Source organism: Equus caballus, chromosome 5 (assembly GCF_041296265.1).
Source record: "Equus caballus isolate H_3958 breed thoroughbred chromosome 5, TB-T2T, whole genome shotgun sequence".
Classification (NCBI taxonomy): domain Eukaryota; kingdom Metazoa; phylum Chordata; class Mammalia; order Perissodactyla; family Equidae; genus Equus; species Equus caballus.
Genome location: NC_091688.1, coordinates 42,401,917 through 42,423,848, shown reverse-complemented (window position 1 = coordinate 42,423,848; position 21,932 = coordinate 42,401,917). Strand labels below are relative to the sequence as shown.

The 21,932-nt window shown below is 56.1% G+C and overlaps 2 protein-coding genes and 1 long non-coding RNA gene across 25 annotated transcripts in view; 1 reads left to right on the top strand and 2 right to left on the bottom strand.

The window, feature by feature from the left end:
* GATAD2B (GATA zinc finger domain containing 2B) overlaps window positions 1-2,624 on the bottom strand; it is an 85,918-nt gene extending 83,294 nt beyond the window's left edge. For 2 of the 9 annotated variants that reach the window (XM_070268190.1, XM_070268196.1), the window contains exon 1: window positions 2,112-2,340. The gene's annotated coding sequence lies outside the window, so the exon portion shown is untranslated. Of the gene's footprint in view, window positions 1-1,194; window positions 2,002-2,061 lie in introns of those variants that run through there. The other 7 variants (XM_070268194.1, XM_070268192.1, XM_023641115.2 and 4 more) reach the window with 7 other exon arrangements.
* Window positions 1,392-11,606, top strand: LOC102150418 (uncharacterized). 9 transcript variants are annotated; one of them, XR_011439183.1, is made up of 8 exons: window positions 1,933-2,194; window positions 2,465-2,529; window positions 2,773-3,017; window positions 5,760-5,905; window positions 6,038-6,243; window positions 8,671-8,735; window positions 9,397-10,664; window positions 11,042-11,606. It is a non-coding gene; the product is annotated as an uncharacterized lncRNA (long non-coding RNA). The 9 variants fall into 9 exon arrangements; XR_011439179.1 differs by lacking the exons at window positions 9,397-10,664; window positions 11,042-11,606 and adding exons at window positions 4,761-4,946; window positions 5,106-5,160 and having other exon boundaries at window positions 8,671-8,809; XR_011439180.1 differs by lacking the exon at window positions 2,773-3,017 and having other exon boundaries at window positions 6,038-6,289.
* On the bottom strand, window positions 6,645-21,856 carry DENND4B (DENN domain containing 4B). Of its 7 annotated transcripts, none has more exons than XM_023641111.2 (28): window positions 21,666-21,856; window positions 18,941-19,280; window positions 18,072-18,324; window positions 17,759-17,828; window positions 17,390-17,559; window positions 17,073-17,317; window positions 16,619-16,685; window positions 16,464-16,522; window positions 16,153-16,297; window positions 15,691-15,866; window positions 15,247-15,347; window positions 14,645-14,860; window positions 13,966-14,111; window positions 13,468-13,607; window positions 13,249-13,375; window positions 12,637-12,843; window positions 12,163-12,291; window positions 11,144-11,345; window positions 10,723-10,890; window positions 10,072-10,460; window positions 9,786-9,908; window positions 9,418-9,587; window positions 9,194-9,335; window positions 8,744-8,980; window positions 8,100-8,217; window positions 7,844-8,009; window positions 7,691-7,755; window positions 6,645-7,589 (listed from the first exon to the last, which is right to left on the bottom strand). In XM_023641111.2, exons 2-28 carry the CDS (start codon window positions 19,255-19,257, stop codon window positions 7,444-7,446), a joined length of 4,494 nt encoding a protein of 1,497 aa, XP_023496879.1. In that variant the 5' UTR covers window positions 19,258-19,280; window positions 21,666-21,856; the 3' UTR covers window positions 6,645-7,443. The 7 variants fall into 7 exon arrangements, with proteins under 7 accessions (XP_023496879.1, XP_023496878.1, XP_070124287.1 ...); XM_023641110.2 differs by lacking the exon at window positions 21,666-21,856 and adding an exon at window positions 21,153-21,502; XM_070268186.1 differs by lacking the exon at window positions 21,666-21,856 and adding an exon at window positions 21,153-21,494 and having other exon boundaries at window positions 8,100-8,175.
* Between the last annotated feature and the right edge of the window lie 76 nt (window positions 21,857-21,932).

The window sequence follows — 21,932 nt, the reverse complement described above, 5'->3', positions numbered from 1 at the left end:
TCAGGGGAGGCAAACCACAGTGTCATAAAGATGGATGCTGCTGTCAGCTACAAATCACTCTCACCTCATCAAACGTGTTCTCAAGTAAGGAACAGGCAGGACAAAAGTCCGTAAGCCTCATCTCGTCTCAAACTGGGTCACTCAGCCTACAGGTCCAGCCTTCTGATTCCTGCTAATTAATACTTATCTACTTCATTCCTTAATACGATGACTATCACTACCACTAGGCTAAAAACTACATTCCTCTAAAAACAGAAGACAGCACTAGCAGATCAGTACTCCCATTAACTAATTATTCATACAACCTATCCACTTAAAAAGCCCAGGCCAGGACTATCCTTGCCCCAGGCCATCCCAAAACAGAGACTGGATATAGGTCACAAAAAAAGCAGCACCATTTCCAACAGGTGTGGGCCTTCCCTCAAAATCTCCTGAGCCCCTCCATAGCACCACCTTTAGCAGCTCGAGAAGTAGCCTCCTTTCCAACCAAGTACCGAAAGAAACGCCACTCTCCGACAGTACTCTATGAAGACTGCTCCAGAACCAAAAATGTAAATCCAAGTGGTTATCAGACTTCAAGAACAGTTTAGGTCAGTGTAACAAAGAGCAATAAAATTACCACCAAACCCAAACAGGTTAATCTCCAACATACAGACACCATGCTGCTGCCAGAAAATAATCAGAAGTCATCTACACTGGGATGGGGACTGGATGGCCGGAGGACAGAGAGCAGAGAGAAGATTTCTTTTCACTCTGTATCATACACATGCATTGCCTAAAAAATAAATTTTTAGAAATAAAAATGCTTCAAAAATCTTAGAAAGCATCATCATCTCTCCAACATCTGCTTTTATCCCAGCTGCTGCAAGTCCAAATCTCTGCTGTAGTCTGGCCTGAAAGCACTGCTCTTTTCCTTTGCTGAAACATATTAAGTATCTCCCAGCTCTCTCACACGCACACAAAAGCCCTCCAAATAATCATTTATCAGAAATGAGAAAACTGGTTCTCAGGAGACTACCTGATTCTCCAGATGACAGCAGAAGAAAAGGTTGATAGCTACCTCAGTTAGCATCCACATGCCACCCACCCACCATCAATGCCTCCATCTCCACCTCAGTGCCAGCCCTGTGAGCTAACATCTTGTGTTTGAAGGGAAGGTGATGCTGGAGAAGAGTCCAAAAAAGGCTACTATACCTTTGAAGGGGGAAAGCTGTCCTGGGCCGGCGAAGGGCGCCCAAACCTCTGCACTCGCGGGAGTGGCTAGCTCCTTAGTGTATTGAGAGCAGGGAGGCAAAAAGTACTCTAAGTCCCGGGCTGGTTAGGGAAGGGTAAGTTCTAGTTCCATCGAGCTCAGACACTGAACTGGGATACAGTTCCAGTGTGTCCCAGAAGCCCAGCTGCGGAAAGGGGTGGTTGAGCCGCTAGAGAAGATAAGTACCCACACGAGCTGAGACAATTCCCTGCTCCTGCGGGAGGGCGAGGGAACGGTGGACGACGAAATAAAGGGGTAAGGTTCTGCGCTCCTGAGCCCTTTACCTAAATAAGGGTAATTATCCCATGCTTCCTTCACCCGCAAGGATCCCCCATTTGTCCCAACCGCCGGCAAACACGAGATTGAGAGCAGGGAGCGGCCCCCGCACCCTCAGGGCACCACCGGGGGTGGAGAGAGTTAAAAGGGGGGGCCGCGCTAGAGAGGAAAGGAGGGGAGCATGGCGGGCATGAGGCAGTGAGTGAAGGCGGGGATGGCGGGGGAAACGGGGCGCGAGGGAGGGGAGAAAGAGTAAAAGGAGAAGAAATGAAGGGACACGAGCTGGGGGCGCGCGAGGCCGAAGTGAAAGACCCGGGCGCGCGCGCGGAGCGGTGGGAAGGGATGAGGTGAAGGGGGAGCGCGAGGCGGGGGCGCGCGGTGCCGGGGTGGGGGGAGGGGGACGCAAGGCGGGGGCGCGCGGGCGGGCGTCGGCTCGCGGGCGCTTCCCCTCCCCCCCGCCCCTCCACCTTTCCCTTCCCCCACCTCCGCCACCACCGCCTCCTCCCAGCCTCCCTCCCTTCCTCGCTCCTCACCGCCCCCGGGCGGGCGGGCGGCCAGGCTGGCCTAGGCCAAAGCTCCTCACCTGGCGGTGGCGGTGGAACTCCCGGCTAGCTCGCCTCCTCAGGCGGCGGCGGAGGCGTCGAAAAAGGAAGAGGCGACGGCACAGTGGGTTCCGGACCCCGCTGACGGGACCGGGGGCGGGGGTGGGGGAGGGGGGTGGGCCGGACCGGGGCGGGCGGGCGGAGCAGACACTGCGGTACAGACGGGGGCAGCGGCGGCGGCGGCGGCTGCACCGGCGGCGGCGGCACCACACAAACAAGGACGCTGATTGGGCAGCTGCCAAGCGACTCGGCTCCGCCTTCCCCACACGCCACGACGCCCATTGGGCGACCTAAGCCGGCCTCCCCGCCCTCTTCTTCTCCGCTCTGCCATTAGGAGACGGGATGCCGGAACTACACCCCACCCTTGAAGAGTGAGTGGCTGGAGAAGTGATGATTGGCGTACGTAAGACCCAATCTTAAACGGAAGAGGGGGATGGTCTAGCGGGGGCGCGTTAATGGGTACCTCGGCCAGTCCCAGACACATCCGGGTCTTCAGCAGCCCATTAAGTGTCGGGGGTCAAAAAATCGCTTCGGGCTGCAACTTTACCTTAGAGACGTTTTGGTCCCCAGGCAGCCGCCGTACCCCAGTATCCCCAAACCGGGATTCCCCCTTGGCCCGCTCTCATTCTTCTAATTCTAAAGGTGGAGACTGGCGAGCTGCGTTGGGCTCTGCGTTGGGTGGTGTTTCATCGCGACAGAATCCAAGAATTTCCCGATAGAAGTCGCTTTAGGCTCTTGGGCCTTGCTGTCTCTTTGGGGCGTGGTCTGTCTCCGTCTGCCAAAGGCCTTGAGCTTCCTGGTCTCCATCGAACCTCAGCGCGGTCCTGTCGTGACCAAACCACGACAGCAGAGAAAAAGGCAGCGAGCCACATTGCTGAGCAGTTACGGTGTGCAGAGCCCTCGCAGCTCCTTCTCTCGGGATCTCCTGGGACGGTCAGGTTCACATGGAGGGAAACAGCCTTACACCCCATCCGACCTCACCTAATCAACTCCAGGCCCAACTCCTCTTGCTTCCCCTGAAGCAGTTAAACCCACCTAAATTCTGTTAGCATTTTTCGAACGCTTACCACAAGTATTGTTCCTGAGCACCCTGAGGATAGGGACCAAGTATCGCAGAGTCAAGTGTGTTGAGAGAATAGTAACAGCTAACGTTTTAGGAATGAGACTGTGTGCGAGGCAGTGTGCTACACGTATATTATCTTATCCCCGTGAGCTATAAATAGATTATCTTTTTCCTCATAACTCTGTGGGGTAGATACTGTTATCCCCACTTACAGATGAGGAATATAAGTTACAGATCAAATGACTTACCCGAAGTTACACATGATAAGTGGCAGAGCTGAAATTTTAACCCAGTTAGATCAAGAAGCAGGCTCAGAGAGGTTAAGTAACTTGCAATGGTCAGACAGCTAATTAGTGACTGAGCAGTGGTTTGAACCCAGAAATAATTAGTTCCAGAAGCCCTAGAATGTGTTTTTCAAATTACTTGGAAGTCATGCTGGGCAATGGAAATGAAGCTAATGAAGGACATGACTACAGAAAGACACAGGTAGACTGAACACACACACATGAGGCATGCCCCAGTTCTTTAAGTGGGCTAAAAATGTTGTTTCATTCTAGTATAGTGTCCAGGTAAAGAACATGGTCTCTGGAGTCATACTATCTGGGTTTGGATCTTGGTTCTACCTCTTACCAGTTGTGTGATGTGAGTGCAAGTTACTTACCCTCTGTTCTCTACTCCCTAGTTTCCTATCTATAAAATGGGAATGATTGATGAGTACATAGCTCATAGGGTATTGTGAGGATTATAAAATAGTACATTTAAAATGTTTGGGGGCTGGCCCCATGGCCGAATGGTTAAGTTCACACACTCCACTTCGGTGGCCCAGGGTTTCACCAGTTCGAATCCTAGGAGCGGACATGGCACCACTCATCAGGCCATGCTGGGGCGCATCCCACATGCCACAATTAGAAGGACTCTCAACTAAAATATATACAACTATGTACTGAGGGTCTTTGGGGAGACAAAGGAAAAATAAAATCTTTAAAAAATAAAATGCTCAGGACAGTGTCAAGGATATAGCAAGTACTCAATAAACATGAAAATAGTGACTACTATGAGAATTTTCCTCACTTTTCCAACAATTTCACCCTTAGTTCTAAATTCAGTTTCTATTGGTATTCTACCTATAGCACTTGTCTTGTACTGCACTGAAAATTATTTCTCTACAACCCTCTTTTTTTCTTTTCTTTTCTTTCTTTCTTTCTTTTTTTTTTTTTTTGCTGAGGAAGATTTGCCCTGAGTTATCATCTGTGCCAGTATTCTTCTACTTTGTATATGGGATGCCTGGCTGGTGAGCAGTGTAGGTCCTCACCCCGGATATGATCCCACCAATCCTGGGCTGCCGAAGCAGAGTGCACCAAACTTAACTACTATGCCATGGGGCTGGCCCCTATTCCCTTCATTTTAATGTTTTCACTGACTTAGTTATTTAACACACATAATAGAGGATCCATCATGATATCAGGCACTCTTCTGTGTGCTGGGATATAGCAAGATGAGACAAAGTCATCACCCACATGGAAGGGACAGTCCTCTTTCCCTAACCTGCTGCTTTGTCCATTATCAGTCCAATGTGTTCTCTGCCATCTAAAGGGCCCTTCTTCAAGGGCTGCAAGGAGACACGAGAAACACGGTGGTGGAAGACACCAAGCTGAGGAAGACACTAGTGAGGCCTGAGAAAATGCCTTTCAGTGAAATGAAACCAGGCTGTGGAGGGGGACTTTCAATCTGGAGCGATCAAGCTCCACAGAAGGCAAGTCGGTGAGGCCACTGTTGTAGTGGACATGACCTTTGCCCCATGCAGGCTCTACCTGTGTGTTCGTTTTCTTTGTGAAGCTAACATTTATTGAGTGTGCTTAGCACTTTATATGGTTTATATAATTAATCTTTAAACAACCTCTCCTATTTGCAGATGAGGAAAAACTGAGGCACAGCAGTTAAGCAACTTGTTTGATGTAATAAAATTAGTAAGTGGCAGAGACAACATTTAATTAAAATTTGTCATACTCAAGCCTATACACTCTAAAGTCTGGGAAGAGAAATTGGGCCAGGTAGTTTGGGCATATCCTTCCCCTTATACAGCGACCTGGGCTGCAGGACAGAGAGATGTCAGATGCCATGGTGAGTACTTTGCCTTTGGAATTCCCAGATGTTCTTGTGGTTAAAGAATTCTGTAGTTCTACTCATCTGACCGTAGGCCTCTAGAAGGAAGCCCCAAAATAGAAGCATAAACTGGCAGGCAGAATCCATTATCATTATTGTGAACCAAGGGGCACTCTAGACCAAGAAGTTGTATTAAGATAAGGACTGAGCCCTAAAATTCTCTAATTTCAGATGGTTCAGCACATTGCTGGGCACGCTACACTCAACAGAAACTTATGATTTCAGGAAGGCAGTTGCTCCCTTGCACAAGGTCCTTGCAGATGATACAGGGCGAAGTTGATTCTGGGGAGGAAGGTTCGATCAGAACCTGGGGTGACATGAGGGTTCCCTTCTGAAGAAGACACCTCCTAGTCCCTAGCAAAAGAGATGGCATTTCCTAAGCCCCTGCTTCCCTCCTGTGCAGCTCCTTTAGAACATTGGAAAAGCATCCCACCATGCTTGAGACAGGACGGGAAAGGGTCCTCTGGCTGAAGGTCCCAGAATTCAGAAGTAGTACTTCTCTCTTCATCCACTGATCTCTACCCCCAGGAATTTGCACTAAAGGCTCATGTAAGTTATTTCCTCCATTGACACTCCTGCCTTCCTTCCCCAAGGCATTTCTGTTTTGTTGGCTAATTCCCTTTGGTAATTGGTTTTGCAGCTCTGTTAGGAGTTGTTTCCTGTGTTTATTTCATTATCCAGGAAAGAAAGGGAGAACTACCAGTGGGCCAGAGAGAGTAGAAAAATGATGCTCCCTCCCTGATGCCCACATGCAGCGAGCCCTTAATCCTTGCCCCTATCTTCCTGGAGCTATCCCCAGGCTGAGACCGTGGTTGGAAGAGTATTGCCTGCAGTTAGAGCAACTAAGAAGGCCTAGGACGACTGCCAGGGCTCCCAGGATGCATGAGGTCTGCCGACACCAGCTACTAGGGAGAGGGTATCATCCGTGTGGAGGTACTGGAGAAGTTGGGAGGGGGCAGCTTGGGGAGAGGAAAGAAGGCAGAGATGAGCTCAGGGCCTCCAGAGAATGGAGTCTTTGTGTGGGGTACAGATGAGGGACAAGGGGGTGATTGTGCTGGAGGGCCGGAAGTGCCACACAGACTGGCACCACCATAGCCAGCATCGGATTCACCCTTCTCCTGCTTCGAGAACTCCCTGTGCCAAGGGACCGGTACCAGACCTGGTTAGGGAAAGCAGGGTTTGCCTGAAGGCTGCAAGGGATGGGAAGGTGGAAAGGAGGATGTGCAGCCAGGGGAAAAAGAGAGGTATCCCCACCATCAACCCAGACCCAGGGAACAGGAGGCAGGAGGAAAAAGACAGAAGCAGCTTTTACTATATTTACATCCAACAAAACTTCACAAGGAACAATCCTTATTGCACAGTCAGGGCCCTGGGTGAGTGAGGCATTCCCCAAGGTGGAGCGGACAAAAAGGGTTAGGACTAGAGGGGGCGCCAGTTCTTCCTAATGGGAACTTGGGACTCCTCTAGCTTCCACTTCCTGACTTTCAAGGAGCTACAAACCACAGGACCATGGTGCCCCATTTCCCTTCTCTTTCTCACCGTCCATAAGAACCTCATAAGCAAGGGGGCTGTGGCTCCAGAATAAATAACTTAAAATAAAATACAAACACTAAGGTAGAAAGGCATGGAGAGCCTTGGGCTTCTTCAGCAATTCCAGGGAAGAGGGACCATTATTGGTGGGGAATGACATCCCTCCCTCCCATTCAGGGCAAAGGCTCAGTAGCTCTGTATCTTTCTAGTTGTTTTTTAAAACAAAAACTTATAAAATGACCAGGGCAGTGCAGATCTGTGGGTGCCCTGGAGGGGAGTTCCCGATATAGGATGGGGAGGAACAGAGCTGTGCCAGCTCCCTCCAGGCCTCCTCCAACATCAGTGTGAGCATATTGAGCAGGTTGGAGATAGGGGAATTGCGACTTTTGGTAACAGTGGGTCCCTCTTCCTGCTGCCCCCACTTGGAGCCTATGGCTGGGCATGCTTCCTAGCCTGTTCCCAACTACTCTATGAAAGGAACAGGGTAGCAGGTTATCTGTAGAATCCTTTCTCCCTCACCTCCCCACTCCAGGCTGGAGAGGGAAGCTTAAGGGTCCCTAGCATTCCAGAGGTGCTCCAAAACATTTTCGGCAATCAATGGCCTTTGGAGTGGGCATCTGTGCCCGCCGCTGCCTCAGCTCCTCCTTGCCCATGCTGCTGGCCAGCTTGTTAAAGGCAGACTTGTACTTCTTGTCGAAGGCCACTAGGGAAGAGGGTGGAGGTAGGTCAATATTACTAGGATTCCCACCTCCCACACCTGGCCCCAGATCCATGCACTCCTCAGCCCCCTGCCTGCTCCCTCACCTATGTCCATGTGGTCCTTGCCCATAGCAGCCATTGTCAGGAATAAGATCTCACGGTAGATGCCCCTGGAGTGGAGGCAGAAGGCTATGAGTGAGAGAAAGGAGGTGCAGAGCCCAGGGCAGGCCAGGGACCTCCCAGATGGGAGCATCATACCTCTGTAGGTGCAGGCCTGTGGGAGGAGGCCCTAGAGTTTCCAGCAGGAGCCCTACAGCCTTGTGCACCTCATTGAGACCAACATGGCGCAGCACCGACTCCAGCAACGCCAGGCTAAGGGAGGCAGGTACTGGGCCTGGCCATACTACCCGCTGGGGGATCTGGCCTGGATGAAAGAAAGCAAGGTAGTCAGGATTATTGAGCCCTCTGAGCATGGGACCCACCCCCTCCACCCTAAGCCAAATACCAGACTCACTGTGGACTCTCCAGAGCACATACAGAGGTGGGCAGCTATTGGGGTCGGGGGTCAGGACATCCCACAGCAGCCGCACCTGCACAGAGGCTGGATCAGGTGTTAGCCAAGGAGATGGGGCCTGCAGGGAGCCAAGATAAAGGAGACAGTCGGGCTCACAGAATGGGAGGCAGAGGACAGGAAATGGATAGGCGATGTTCCAAGAGACAGAGGGACATTACAGGACACAGCCAAAGAGAAGAGGGAAAGGAACTCTCATCCCCTACGAGAATGCAAGCTCTCTGAAAACAAGGACTTTGTTTTGTAATCTGCTACATCCCTAGTGCCTAAAACTGTGCTTGCAACCTAAAAGGTTTTCAGTAAGGATTGGTGGAATGAACAGACGAAGATGAACGAGTCACTGTCTAGGCACTACAGTGTCCCAGGCTCTATAAGAGGTGCCTAATGACAGCCCTGTGAGGTGGGTGCTGATGCAATTTGACAGATGAGAAAACTGAGGCTCAGAGTAGTGAAATGAAAGGGCCAGGAGTCAAACTAGGTACAAGCGACTCTAAAGCCTGTGCTCTTTCTACAGAGGACTGAAAGACACAGAGCCAGGAGCTGAGGATGGAAGCACACAGGAAGCAGGATCACATGGAGGTACTGACCTGGGGGGGTGGGGGCCCATCACAGGAGGCCAGCACCAGGCATGGCAGAATACTGGGCAGTTGCAGTCGCTGGAAATACCACAGAAGGTTCCAGAAGATAATGGGGTGGGTAGCAGGCAGCTCAGGCAATGCCAGCACCTCGCTGCCCTCGTTCTCTATCAGCGACTCCAACTCCTTACGCAGCACCAGGGGGCTCAGGTATGCCCATGCCCCACCCTCGACCCGCCGGGAGGCACCCTGTCACGCAAAAAGGGGGAGGGCAGTGGAGGGCATGTACCATGGCCCCATCGCCAGAGCCACACTTCCCAATTGAGCCACCAGATCCACCAGCTTCTGTGATGCCCCTTGCCCTCAGTGTGCATCTCTCCCCAGTACCTCAGGTCACACCACAGGACAACACACACATACACACACACACATACACACACATCCATTCCTCGAGCCCCTTACCCCCATGTGCCCATTGCAGAGCTGGGGCTCATCCAGGGCAAGGCAGAGCCTGCGGTTACTGAGCACAGGTCCTGGGCCCCCAGGGACAGGTGCGTCTTTGTTGCCTCCGGCATCCGCAGGGGCAGGCTTGGGGCTGGGGGCACTATAGAGGGATAGCAGGAGGGGTCAGCTCTTGGACCTCCATCTCTCTTTCCCACCCACAGCACTTGCCCTGCTTTGGGCACCTGGGTCGGAAATCAAGGGTCTGGACACTGAGCAGGGGCACAAAGGGGCATGCGCAGAAGGGGCAGGTTGTGTTGAGGTTGGAGTCATCAGGTGCCCAGCCAGCCATGATCTCCTCATCGTACACGAGCGAATCACAGGCGCGGCACAAGGAGCAACTAGACAGCAGAATCTGCAGGCAAAAAGACCCCAGGAAGCAGACCCTGCTTGGCCTCCAGGCTCAGGAGCCCATGCTCCTTCCCCAGCCCCTCCCACCTCCAAATCCCAGCCCTGCCTCCTTCCACCTCCTCCCCAGCCCCTGCCTTTGACATAATGGGTGTGGTATATGTGTGTGTTGGAGCACATCAGGGAGGGGAGGAGTTATCCTCACTTCCAGGGAAGGTGGCTGGAAGGATCCAGGGGTGTCACTGAGGCGCTCTGAGGAATGGCGAAGGCTCAGGCTGCTGACGGAAGATTCTGAGAGGTCCCACTCACTGCCCAGAGAGGCTGAGCTCTGCCATCACGTGAGAAAACATGGTCAGCCAACCCCATACTCCTGGTCACCCAGGATGCTGACTTCAGCTACCTCGCAGGGCCCTCTCTGGACGCTCCTAGATAGCAGCCTCTCCCCAGGCCTCCTGGTGCTAAAATGTCTGGACCCTCCCCTCGTTGGCTACCTCAGAGGCAGTGGATCCAGGGCGCTCCCGGGGGCGCAGAAGGCTGTCCATGGGGCTGCGGCGGGCTGGGGGAGGCAGGTCAGGGGGCAGCTCAGGTGGGGGAATGCGAGAGGTCGGGGAGCGGCGGGAAGGAGTGAGCAGCTGTTGGAGGCGGGCACCCAGCCCTCGTCGGGGGGTGCTGGCCTCATCCTGATGCCCACTAGCCTTGGGTACCCGGCCACTTAGCCCTTCCAGGGCTTCACTGGACTGAGTACTCAGGGCTGAGCCAGAGTCCCCTGGGCTTCCTCCAGGTGCTGGCTCCTCCCCGGTCAGGCTCAAGTCTGAAAGGCTTCCATCGTGCCAGGGCACAGGTGATCCTCGGGGTTTCAATACCCCCAAGGCCTCTATCACTGCAGGGCAGAAAATGATCAGGGAAGATTGAGGGAGCCCCTCCTCCAGAAATTGAATAAATACAATTCCTGGCTGCACAAATTCTGGCACCACACCCCCCACCATGATGGCATTCTGGGCAAGGTTCTCTCAGAGTCTACAGTACCCACCACAGAGGGCCACCCCTCCATCCTGGCTCTAGTCTTCCTGGCTCTCTGTCACTGGCAAGTGGTTAGGAATGCTGACTGGGGGTGGTAGGAGGGGTCAGACAAGGGCACTTACTGTGGGCTACGCCAGCCTCCACAGTGGGCTGTGCCCCTTGGGCACTGCCCAGGCTGCCACTCTTCACCAGGCGCCCTGAGGGTGAGGCTGGGTCCCGCAGGCTTCGCCCAGCCCAAGTAGTCTGGCGATGAAGGGGGCGGGTTGGGGAGGGGCGCTCCAGAGAGGGCTCTGGAAAAGACAGGGAGGGATTTGAAAGGCAGCCAGCTAGAAACCCAGCCCCCTTCCAAAACAGAGCTCCTTGCATGGACCTGGGTTCGTAGGGTTCCTCCTGGAGAACATCTCTTTTGTTATCAGCCAAGTGTACTTTATCCATTCCCAGAACACCCAATGCCAACCACCAGGCCAGCCCCAGCTCTCCATGCCTCTCCCTGCCTGCGCCTGGCTACTCCATCCCCAAGCCATGTCACCAGTCCCTACCCACCTGTCTGGGAGCTGCCTGTCTTTTGTTGTGCTGCTGCCTGCTGCTTCTGCTGCTGCTGCTGCTGCTGCTGCTGCTGCCGCTGCTTCCGCCGTTCTCTCAAGGGCTGGCGGAACTGAGCAGCCCCCAGGACGACGTTCCGGAGCTTGGCCCAGCGCAGGCGCCCACCCGGTGTACCAGACGGCCACTTGCTTTCCAGCACAGCCTGCCAAGCACAATGCCCACCAAGATGGGCTACTTCCACACCCTGACCCCAGCCTGATGCCCACTGCCTGTCCAGGAGCCCCAAGGACCACCGTCCCCTCCAGACATCATGCCTAGGACTGTCCCATCAATGGCTTGTCTTCTGAACAAGAGCCCAGAAGAAGCAGCCACCTTGCAGGGGGTCTAGAGGAAGTCAGAAGCAGTGGAGACAATTTGTATCCAGACTTTGGTACTTATAAACTATATGGCTTTGAAGAAATCATTTCATTTTTTTGGTCCTAAGATTCCTCATCTAAAAAACAGTAGGCAGTGTAGTATCCTGGTTAATGGCCTGAGTTCAGGAGACATCAATATGCCTGTGCTCACGTCCTAACTCCCTGACTTGCTCACTGTAGGACTATGGACAACTTACTAACTCTGCAACCTCATTGCCTCATCTGTAAGGTGGGGACAATCATCATTCCACCTCAAGGGGCTGTGGTGAAGAGGCAGTGATTTAAAATGTGTAAGATATTTGGAACAGTGCCTGGCATATTAGCTGACACTGTTAGCTATTATCGGGAGGCAGCGGTACTTGCCCAGCCTCCTTGTCAGGGCTGTTGTGAGTGGGAATCAAAGCAACCAAGGATGAGAAAACCCTCTGTAGATGCTAGGGCACTACAGGAGCACATGGACAACAATGGTTACAGGACCTAGTTGGGTGGAACAGACCCAGACTCCAGGGAGAGGGGAGAGCAGCAGGTATCAGGGAGCAGCATCCTCCCCATACACACACCTGGCACAGGCTTCCATCCCACCCTTAACCCCAGATGAGGTACCTTGTTGTAGTAGCCGTAGGTGATGGTGTTGGGCACAATGCCTGCTCGCAGCATCTCTAGCATGACCTGAACAGACAGCACTGGCTGCCCATAGTGTGAGCAGAGCTGCATCAGCACCCGGTAACACACCTGGACCAGTAGAGGCACAGGATCAGAGGGGACTCACTCCCAACCAAATCCTCAAGTCTCAGCAAGCCCCCTCTTCCAGCTTCCCCAAGTCTCTCAGAACTCACTGGCCCCTAGCAGCTCCTGGGGCTGCCTCAGAGCCACCCACCGTTCCTGCTGACCCCGCCAGCCTGCAGTCTCCACTGCTATACCCTGAGCATGCTCCTTCACTCAGTGAACGTGATGGAGCAGCTTCCCAGCTCAGGCTGTGGCCCTGCTCCCCATCTGCTTTCCCTGGTCTCCAGCAGGTTTCCCTCTCACAGCCCCCAGGGCTGCACAGGCCCCCTGAGACCGGGCGTCAAGGCCCACCTCATCGGGCAGCACCACCTTGCGGCTCTCCATCTGGCGCAGCACTTGGTAGGCCGTGTGCAGTGCCCGCACCCGGGAGGGCGCCGAGCGCACGTAAGCAGGCAGACACAGGAACCACAGCCCGTAGCAGTGCCCCAGAAGGCACCGGGCCCACAGCTCAGGCACAGCTGCTGACTTCTGCGCCATCCGTTGTGCGACCTTCATCTCCTAAGTGGGGCAGGGGACACATCTGGGTGAATATGATGCCAGGGCAGGGCAGGTCTTAAAATGGTGTGGGAGAAGCAGCACCCTCCCTAAGGAAGGGTCTGTGCTCTGAGGAGGCGGGAGGGATGCTACACTCACAGACGGCAGCCTTGGAACCCTGGGCAGACGCTTAGCCCCTGAGCATGGGCAGATGCGCTGGAAGAGGCAGCAAGCCCCTGGATCCCCAGGGTGCTCAGAGGAGGAAGATGATGATAATGACAATAGCTAATGTTTTATGTGCCAGGCGTATTTAAACCTCCTAACAACCTTATGGGAGAGGTACTATCATACCCACTTTACAGATGAAGAAACTGAAGCAGCAGCCCTCAGCCTGAGCCAGATGCTCTGTGGGTCCCACCTGCTGGTTACCTGTTTGGTACGGCGTGGGGCAGGACTGCTGGGGGCACTACGGGAGGGGCCCGGCACAGGCAGAGCCCCAGGCTGCTCTTGAGGAGACTCAAACAGCTCAGCCTGTAGCTCTGGGAACCCATCATAGCTGGAGGGGTAGAAAGAGGCAACATTAGGATCAGTCAGCACTAAGCCAGCCTATGGGGCCTTGGGACAAGTGAGGGGACAAGAGGCTCTCACCAGTACTGGGGAGTGGGTTCACTGCCCTCTGGCACTGGAGGCTCCTCAGGAGGTGTGATAAACACAGTGAGCTCACTTCCCGACAGCTCCTCCAGCTCCACTAGGGGGGTCGGTTCAGGCTTCTCCTGCTCTGGGTGGACCTGGAGCAAGATGGAAGAGAGTGAACATCAAGACAATGAGCATGGAGCAGGGCCTGGGTGTCCAGAAGATGGCATCTCCCTGGACTGCGCATCCACAGGGAGGGAGTGAGCGGGCCCAGACGCCACCAGGGCCCTAGAGATCTAACTGAGGAGTAGAGTTAGGATTAGAAAGATGGTATGTATATGAAGCCAGTCACGTGTGGCTGCCCAGGCTGTGTACTGTATAATTCCACGGGCGCCATCCCCATCACAGATGAGATATAAGTTAGTCGTGTTTATAGTGGCCCTAGCATAACAGAGACAGCCAAGAAGAGAGCAGAGGGCAATGGGTATGAAAAGAAGGGACAATGCCCAATACCTTGTCAACACAAGAGTCAAAGAATTCAAGGGCAGCATGCCGAGCAGAGCCAAAAGAGCATTCCTCGATGAACTGCGAGAACATCTGTGTGCGTAGCAGCTGAGAGTACAGCTTATGGCTGGAGCGTTCCCGGGACTTGAGGAAGCCTGCGGGAGATGAGAACGGGGCAGGGGAGGAAGGTGACCGGGTTTCCTACCACATCTTCCTGAACCCCCTTCTTGGCTCTCTGCTCACTTGGCATCCAAGGCCATCAAAGCCATCATCTCTTTGGCCCCTCTGGCACAACTACCCCACAAGCCAAGCCCACCAGCTCAGCTCCCCTGACACCATGGCCCCATGCAATCCTTCCTTTTTGTCTGTCTGCACCCACTGCCTCTGACTGGGGTTCTCTAAGGGCAGGAGAGCTCTACCCTGGGGGCAGCTCACCAGAGGCATCGCCGTGCCCGCCCCAAGCCCAGGGCTCCCAGAGGGCAGTGCCACGGCAGGTTCACCTTCATACCCTCACTCCCTCCAAGCCCAGAAGACTGCATGGGTCAAAGCTGGTGCCATGTAAACATTTGCTGAGCAAAGGAACAAACCACTGAGTAGTTCCCAGTCATCCCCCGGCTTCTCAATGGAGGCGGGCCCCTGGCCACCCGTCCTGTGACACCCTTCCCAAGCAGAGACAGGCCCTCTTTACCCTGCAGGAAGAACAGGTTGTCAACATCACGAGCCCCCTCCGAGGGGGCCTGGGTGAGCGGGAGCAGGAAGTCCCGGTAGCCCTTGAGCAGACAGGCCATGAAGCGGAGGAAGGCTCCCTGGACCTCACGCTCCAGCCGGGCCCGGCGGCCGCACACTGCCTCGTAGTCTGTCAGCAGGAATTCCAGGGATGCCTCCTCCTCGGGTCCAGTATACGCTGCGGACCAGGGCAGCCTGAGAGTCAGGCCGGCACCAGCAGAGCCTGCTCAACCCTGCTCTTTACACAGATGTCTCCACCGCTACCTCACCACCTCCAGCTTCTAACACAGCTTCCACCAATACTGACTAAACAATTACCCTGAGGTAGCGGTTTCAAGCCTCCTCAATGACAAGCCTGACCTTCCCAACCTATTTAGGAATATTAATATTGTATGCCCCTCCCTCCTGCTTAAACTGGAATTTAAATTCCCCTCATTTCCGCCAAATGAAATCCTAACTCCTCTGACCTCCTCGAGTAAGGGCTAGCTCTCCACAGGCCTCCCCAAACTGGAGGTTTAAAGTCAACGACAGTTTCCAGCCTCCCACCCCACCCAGGCTTCTCACTCTGATCCAGCTGCTGATATAGGTTTGTCAGTGTAGCCAACAGAACTTTGTAGGGTCTGCGGGGCAGAGTCCGAGGGGAGAGGGGCTTCTTTTCCTCAGTCCTGTGAGATAAGCAGGAGAAAAAAAGGGTAATGGGGTTCCTCACTAGCCTCCCCTACTTTTTTTTTTGTGAGGAAGATTGGCCCTGAGCTAACATCTGTGCCCATTTTCCTCTATTTTGTTTGTGGGATGCCACCACAGCATGGCTTGATGAGCAGTATGTAGGTCCGCACCCGGGATCTGAAATGGCGAACCCCGGGCCGCCAAAGCAGAGTGCGTGAACTTAACCACTATGCCACCAGGCTAGCCCCCTGCCTCCCCGACTCGTGGCCTGAGGCTCCTTTTGAGGAGGTAGCACTCCACACACCAGCCCTCTGGTGCCCCCCTCCTCAAAGCCCCTCTTACTGGAAGAGTGTGTTGGTATCAAGATCAACACAGATGACATCAGCAGGAGGGTCATGCAGATCGAAGTAGCTGGAGTGGATACCCACAATGAAGGGCACGGGGGCGCTCAGCACATCTGCCAGCACCAGTGGGCACAGTGGAATGTAGGGGCACTGCCAGTGCAGCGGGAAGATCATCTGAAGCACCGGGGAGAGAACCAGTGAGCAGGGGGTTGGGGCAGCAGTGGGGGGCACAGGAGAGAGAAGAGGCATTGGCCTTGGTGGGGAGTGCCTGTTGAGAGAAGCTGTTGGAGGTAGGCCCCAAAGAAGAGCCCCCAGTGGAAGCTGTATTGTCTCTCTAGGCTGTGCCCAAGAAGGCTGAGGAACACTCCCCAAGGAAGGAAAAGTAAGAAGAGTCGAGGCTGGGATGGGGGCACCGGAAAGAACATTCTGGGGAGGGCGGGCAGGGAAGGGTGGCACTCACAGAGACGAGGGCCTCGCAGACACTGGTGAGCAGGTCCGGCCGCAGCGAGTGGACTAGCAGTTTGTGCTCTGTGAGCACAGCCAGCAGCAGCGTGATAGCCAGCTCAGGGCCCAGGCTCTGCAGCAGCTGCAGGAAGCTGGCACCACTGTGGGCAATGCCAAGGTGGGGGAAGGGTCACCAGGAGACCCCTCCCTAGTCACTGGGCACAGACACCACCCAGGCCCAGCCTGAACAGGCTCAACAGCTGTGTCCACCTGCCTCACACCTACCATGTCTTGGTCAGCAAAGCCCCCCCCAACCTGGACACATACCTGAGGGGCAAGGGTGAGGACACAGGCTGGCAGAGGAGCAGGTTGTCATACGGGGACATCTGAGAGGCAGAAGAGCCATGGGTCAGGATGAAAAAGGCTATCCCCTGCCGACTCCCCTCCTCCCATCCAGCCCCACCCTGCGCCTCAGCTCTCACCTGCACCAGGATGCGGGGTCTCTGTGGGGAAGGGAAGGGGACGTTGTGAATGAAGTGGGAGATGTGCCTGGGGGACAGAGGGATACGGGTCAGAGGCAGCCTCCCCAATCTACCCCACCGCCACACCTGTCTACAAGAACCTTCTTCCCTCTGAACTCCACCTCCGGACCTGTGTCAGTCGACAGAGACTCCATTATATATAGAATTTGTGCAAATCAGAAAAGAGATCCCGTCTGGGCATGCGCAGCCCCCTGACAGGACTTAGCTAGCAAGTGAGGACTGGATTTCAGGCCCCACTCATCCCCTGAGGCGGTGGCGTTTTTGCAGTGGACACGCTGCACAACTGCACACTACAGCCCACCTCATGCCCTGGCTCCAGCCTAATCTCCTCCATCTCTCCTGGCCTCCCAATCCCCTCATAAGCCCTTCCCAGCGTCAGGGGAGCCGTGCTCACGCTTCCAAGGGTAGGCGGTGGGGGCCTGAGACGGAGTAGCGGTAGAGGAAGGTGAGGAAAGCGCGGAAGGCAGGGAAGGCAGGCCAGCGGGACAGCACGGCGATGGCGCGGCGGCTGCGCACGGCCCGGCCCCCCAGCGCGCGGCCGCGCTCCACCGCGCTCAGCAGGCCCAGCGCCCGCGCCTGCCGCTCCGACAGCCTGGCCCGCGGGAACGCCTCGTAGAACTGCAGGGCGGCGCCGTACACCTGGCAGGGGGCAGACGCCGGTCAGGCGGGCTCTGCATAGCCGGCACCCCTGACCACGCTCCACACACCCACCTTATCACCAGCTGCGCCCGTGAGCACAAAGGTGGAGAAGACGGGTACGGGGTACTTGGTCTGGGCGGGCCAGCACTCGACAGTGGCCCCCATGGGCAGGCAGAAGACCGGCACGGACTCGGGCAGCGGGAACGCCTCATTGTCCTCCTCTGGGTAGCGGCCCAGCAGTTCTGCACCCCCAGCAGAGTGAGGGGTACCCAAAAGGAGGAGGGTCCATCAGACTCCAGGGGAAGACTCAGGGGATCCCAGAGAAGGGCCAAGGGGCAAAGGGGATATGAGTTCTGGGGACACCGCAAGTGCCAGTCAAGCGGCACCAGGGCAGAGGGACACGGAAGATCAAAGGGTTGGAGAGACAAAGGGGCTACTCACCTGCCTCATACACCAGAGTGTTGGCCTTGGCCAGGCCCACCTTGTAGCACAGGTACATCGCTGGGCCCCACTGCCCAAGAAATGGCAAGAGACAAGAAGATACACAGCTAACAAAGGTTTCTTGGGTCCATTTTCTCCACCACCCTTAAGAGGTCTTCTGTCTTTAGAACTCCCACTAATCCTGACCCCCGAGACCAGAGGCATCCCTCTCGGCCCACCCTTGCCATTAGAGGCCTGGTCCTTCATGCCCAGTGTCCACACCCTCACACCAAGATGGTGCAGGCCTCAGCTCTTGGCCCAGGGCCCCACTCACCATGCCAGGGTTGAGGTTGCGGGGCAATCGGCAGTACGTGTGAGGGGTGCCCTCGCCCTTGCTGGGCAGCACCAGGCAGAGGTCAGTAATGCCCAGGGCATGCAGCCCTGCCCCTTCTGCTGCCCGCCGGTAAGTGAGGTAGGTGCGGGGGTGCCCAGGTCCTGGAGGGGCCAGGTTGGCTGAGTGGCTGTAGGGTGTCGTGTCTAGCACTTGGAAGCCAGGCTTGGGACGTTCCTTCCCCTCATACAACACCCTTGGCACAGAGAGCAGAGACATATCAAGAGGTCAGGAGAGAGCAGAAAGGCCCCAGTCCTGCCAGATCTGCCTACTTAGTCCTACCTACCTGCCTTGCAACCTTAGCCTCATCAAACCCCAACACCAGGGCCCACTTCTTCGGTGAACTCTGCCATCTAGCATCCTGTGCCCCTCTTCTGCCCTTGGCTCTACTTCTTGATCAGTGACAACCCCTCAAGCCTTCCCTGGCTCTCATACTCATTAATAAACGCTAAGAATAAAAGCTACCATTTATTGACTCTGTGCTAAGTCCCTTATACAGATGATTTCACTTAATCTTCTCATCCACCCTATGAGAAGGTATTATTTTCCCCATTTTGCAGATGAGGAAGCAGGCCCAGAGGGGTTCAATAACCTGCCCAAGATCACATAGCCAGCAAGTAGTGGCACTAGTACACCAACCCAAATCCATGTAAGGACTAAGTACATACAACCTAGGCCCTTCTTCCTGGCCTCTAGCCCACTCTCTTCCCATTCCCATTGCCCATCCCTAATCCCATCCCTCTACCTCTCCCTGCCTTACCCCAGAGTCCCTCCCAGCCTCCCCCGGTGCCAGCATGGGTAGGTGCACACACCCCAGCTCAACGAGGGGGGGTTTGTCACGGCCCCTGCGGTAGCAGATGACAGGTTGAGTTCCTCCCAGAAGCCCAGCACTGAGTTCCAAGGGGTGGCCCCCAGCAGAAGCCTGGATGCATGTGTAGCCCTGGGGCACCTCCTCGCCCAGTGCCCTAGCGATGACTGCCACATCTGTGATGGGCTCAGCTGGCCGGGGAGGGCGCAGGGGCCCACTGGGTTCAGGGACCCACGTTTCCTCAGGGATAGGTGCTCCGTTCCCTGCAAGCCCAGCTATCACGAAGTAATCCACGAGCCGGGGGGGCCGCTCCTCCGCCATGGCCCCCCCCTCACTCACTGCATCTGGAATGGTCAAGTTTGGGAGAGATGAAGCAAGGAAAACTGGGGTTGCCATGGCAACCAGGGTTTACCCCCCCCCTTCCTAGTCTTTCCAAGGAAAGGCAGGATCCGTGGTCAGCCAATCCTGAATTCTCCCGCCTGTGTCATCACCAGGACCTCACAGCCCACCCCAGCTCCTTAAAGAGACCAAGATCCTTCCTCTCCCCGAAGAACCCAAACTCCGCCACACACAGCTAACTTGGACTCTGTCATCATATTGTTCCTATATTCCTGTTAAAGGCCCACCCCTCCTCACTCCCTACACATACAGAGTTATAACAGAGATCACAATTTTTATGTAAAGGCCTGCAATGACATCATTCATTCCGGCCATGACATCATGCCAACCTTACAGTCTTTTTAAGGGTTTGATCTTCCTACTCTAGTTATGACATCCTAAGAACCTCATGAGCCAGCTAATGTTCTTAAAGAGCGCACCTTGAGGTTTTCATGAGGCTCCCATAGGTCTCCAAGAAAGCCCACAAAGCCTAAGCTTTAGTGTCTTTTCACCAGACTCAAGTGTCCTTTCTCCTAACCTAACTCCACTAACCTGACAAAAACCCACTGCCCTCCCACCTCCGGGGTCCTTACATATCCCCAGTTAGGTCTATCCCCAGTTATGTCCAAAGCACTTGTGGGAGACAGTCCCGGCCATCCCCATGCCCTCCTCTGCGGAGCCCAGAGACGGAAACAGGCCCACAATGGGCCTTCAGTAACTGTTCTCACCTGCCTCCATGGCCCAACCCCAGAGAGTAGGAGCCCCAAGGGTCCTGGGGAGCCCCAGGGTGCAGAAGCTGGGAAAGAGCTTGGTGGGTGGCTTGCAGCAGAGGACCGGAGGCGTGAGGGGTGCTTCAGAGGGGAAGGGAGGTGACTTCCTGAAACAGTGGAGGGGAAGCTGCAGCTCAGCGGAAGTCAGCCTGTGGGTGTGTGGTGGTGGTGGTGGTGGTGGGGTTCTGTTGAGGGTGCCAACACAGCATCATACCAAATCTGAACCTCAGACTGAGGGACCTTGAGCAAGGCAGAGGAGGCTCAGACTGGGTCCAGGACGTACAGTCCAACAGGGAAGAGGGAGCAATGGAATCTCATGGAACCAGGCTGGCCCTCTTCCTAACCGGAGCCTCTGGCCACACACACACACACACACACTCACACCCTAACTCCAGCTAAATTTAGCCTTCCCATCTAGGAGGTGAAGCCAGCAGTCAGCGTCAGCCTCCTGATTTAGCTCTGGGGTACAGCCCCGGCCCTCGTGTACTGCAGGCAAATGGGAGCCCTATGCCCCAGGCAGCAGGCAGGAGCTATTAGGTGGGGCGAGCCGAGGGGCGAGTGGATGGCTCTCATCCGCAGAATCTGAGCATCCGGGCCTCCCCTCGCCAAGCCAGGGAAGAGTCCTGCAGAAGGCAGCCCTTTCTCCCTGGGGAAGGCAAGGGGCACTGGCGCCACTCCGGGTCCCTACGCCCACAAGCCGGGCGACGGGAAGTTAGGGTTGGGGCAGAGGGCGAGCCGAGCGGGAGGAGGCTGAGGAAGGAGCAGGAGGGCAGAGGAGCGGGCGCGCTGGTGGCCGGGGACGTGACGGCAGCAGCGCCGGCCGCCGCGTGACCCGAGCCAGAGGGAGGGGTGCTGGGGCTCCAGACCCGCGGGAGCCAGAGGGGTGCAGGGTGCCGGGCACTGCTAGCCAACTCCGGGCTCTGCCCTCCCCTCCACTTTCACTTCCCCAGGACAGAGGAACCGGAACCAGATGTGCTGCGCCGGAGAACAGCTGGGGGATATCCCCCGCCCCGACGGCGCTCCCTCCCTTCCTTCCCCGCCCGCCGCCCCGCCCGGTCCAGCCCCTACCTGCCTGCCCCTCGGCTCCCCGGCCGGCCGGCCCGCTGGCGGGTGGCTCGAGGGCGGGCTGGCTGGCCGGCGGGCAGCGGGGCTACCCGGCCCCGGACATGGCGCACCCGACTTGGGCGCCGTTCCCGCCGGGGCGGCGAGTGAAGGAAGAAGAGGCGGCCGAGGGCGCCGGGGCGCGGGACGCCGTGGAGGGAGATCCGGGCGATCCCAGCGTCCCCGCCGCGCTGCGCCACGCGGGGACTGTGCTGCCGGCGCTGCTAGCTCGGGCCGCGCGTCCTCCCGGCTCCTGCCGCGCTGGGGGCCCAGTGCTCCTCCGCGCGCCCCGCTTTCTCCGCTCCCCCCACCCCCCCACTCCGGGGCCGCGGGCGCCGCCGCTCCCCCCACCCCCCCTCCCCGGCCGGCGGCCGTGACCCTGGCAGCGCCTGCCCAACGCCCAGCCGCCTGCAGCGCGACCCCTGGCGGCTGGGAGGGCCCCTTGCACCTAGGCAGCTTCCCACCGCTCAGGACACTCACGCTAGGCAGCCCAGTAAGTCCAGGGCGGGCTCCCGTCCCGCCCTCCGTCCTAGTGAGATGCGGCAGGCATGCCTGAGTGAAGGCCCTGAAGACCTAGGCTGCAGAGACCCAGGTGACTCCCCCGACTTCCAGGTTTAGGCCACACTACATTCCCCTACGGCCTAAGCCAGAAGCTCTCAGTTCTCTTTTCTGAAAATGACAAGAGCTTTGGAAAGAGGAAGAGAGGCCAGGGCTGTAGGGTGTGGAAGAGTACTAGAGGTGGGGGTA

Excerpts from the sequence above, each read along its gene's own strand:
- DENND4B (XM_001493858.7), bottom strand. Across the intron at positions 8,981-9,193 it reads TCTGCAATGGGCACATGGGG|GGTGCCTCCCGGCGGGTCGA; the intron begins GTAAGGGGCTCG and ends TTTGCGTGACAG. Across the intron at positions 7,756-7,843 it reads ACAGGCCTGCACCTACAGAG|GGGCATCTACCGTGAGATCT; the intron begins GTATGATGCTCC and ends CCTCCACTCCAG.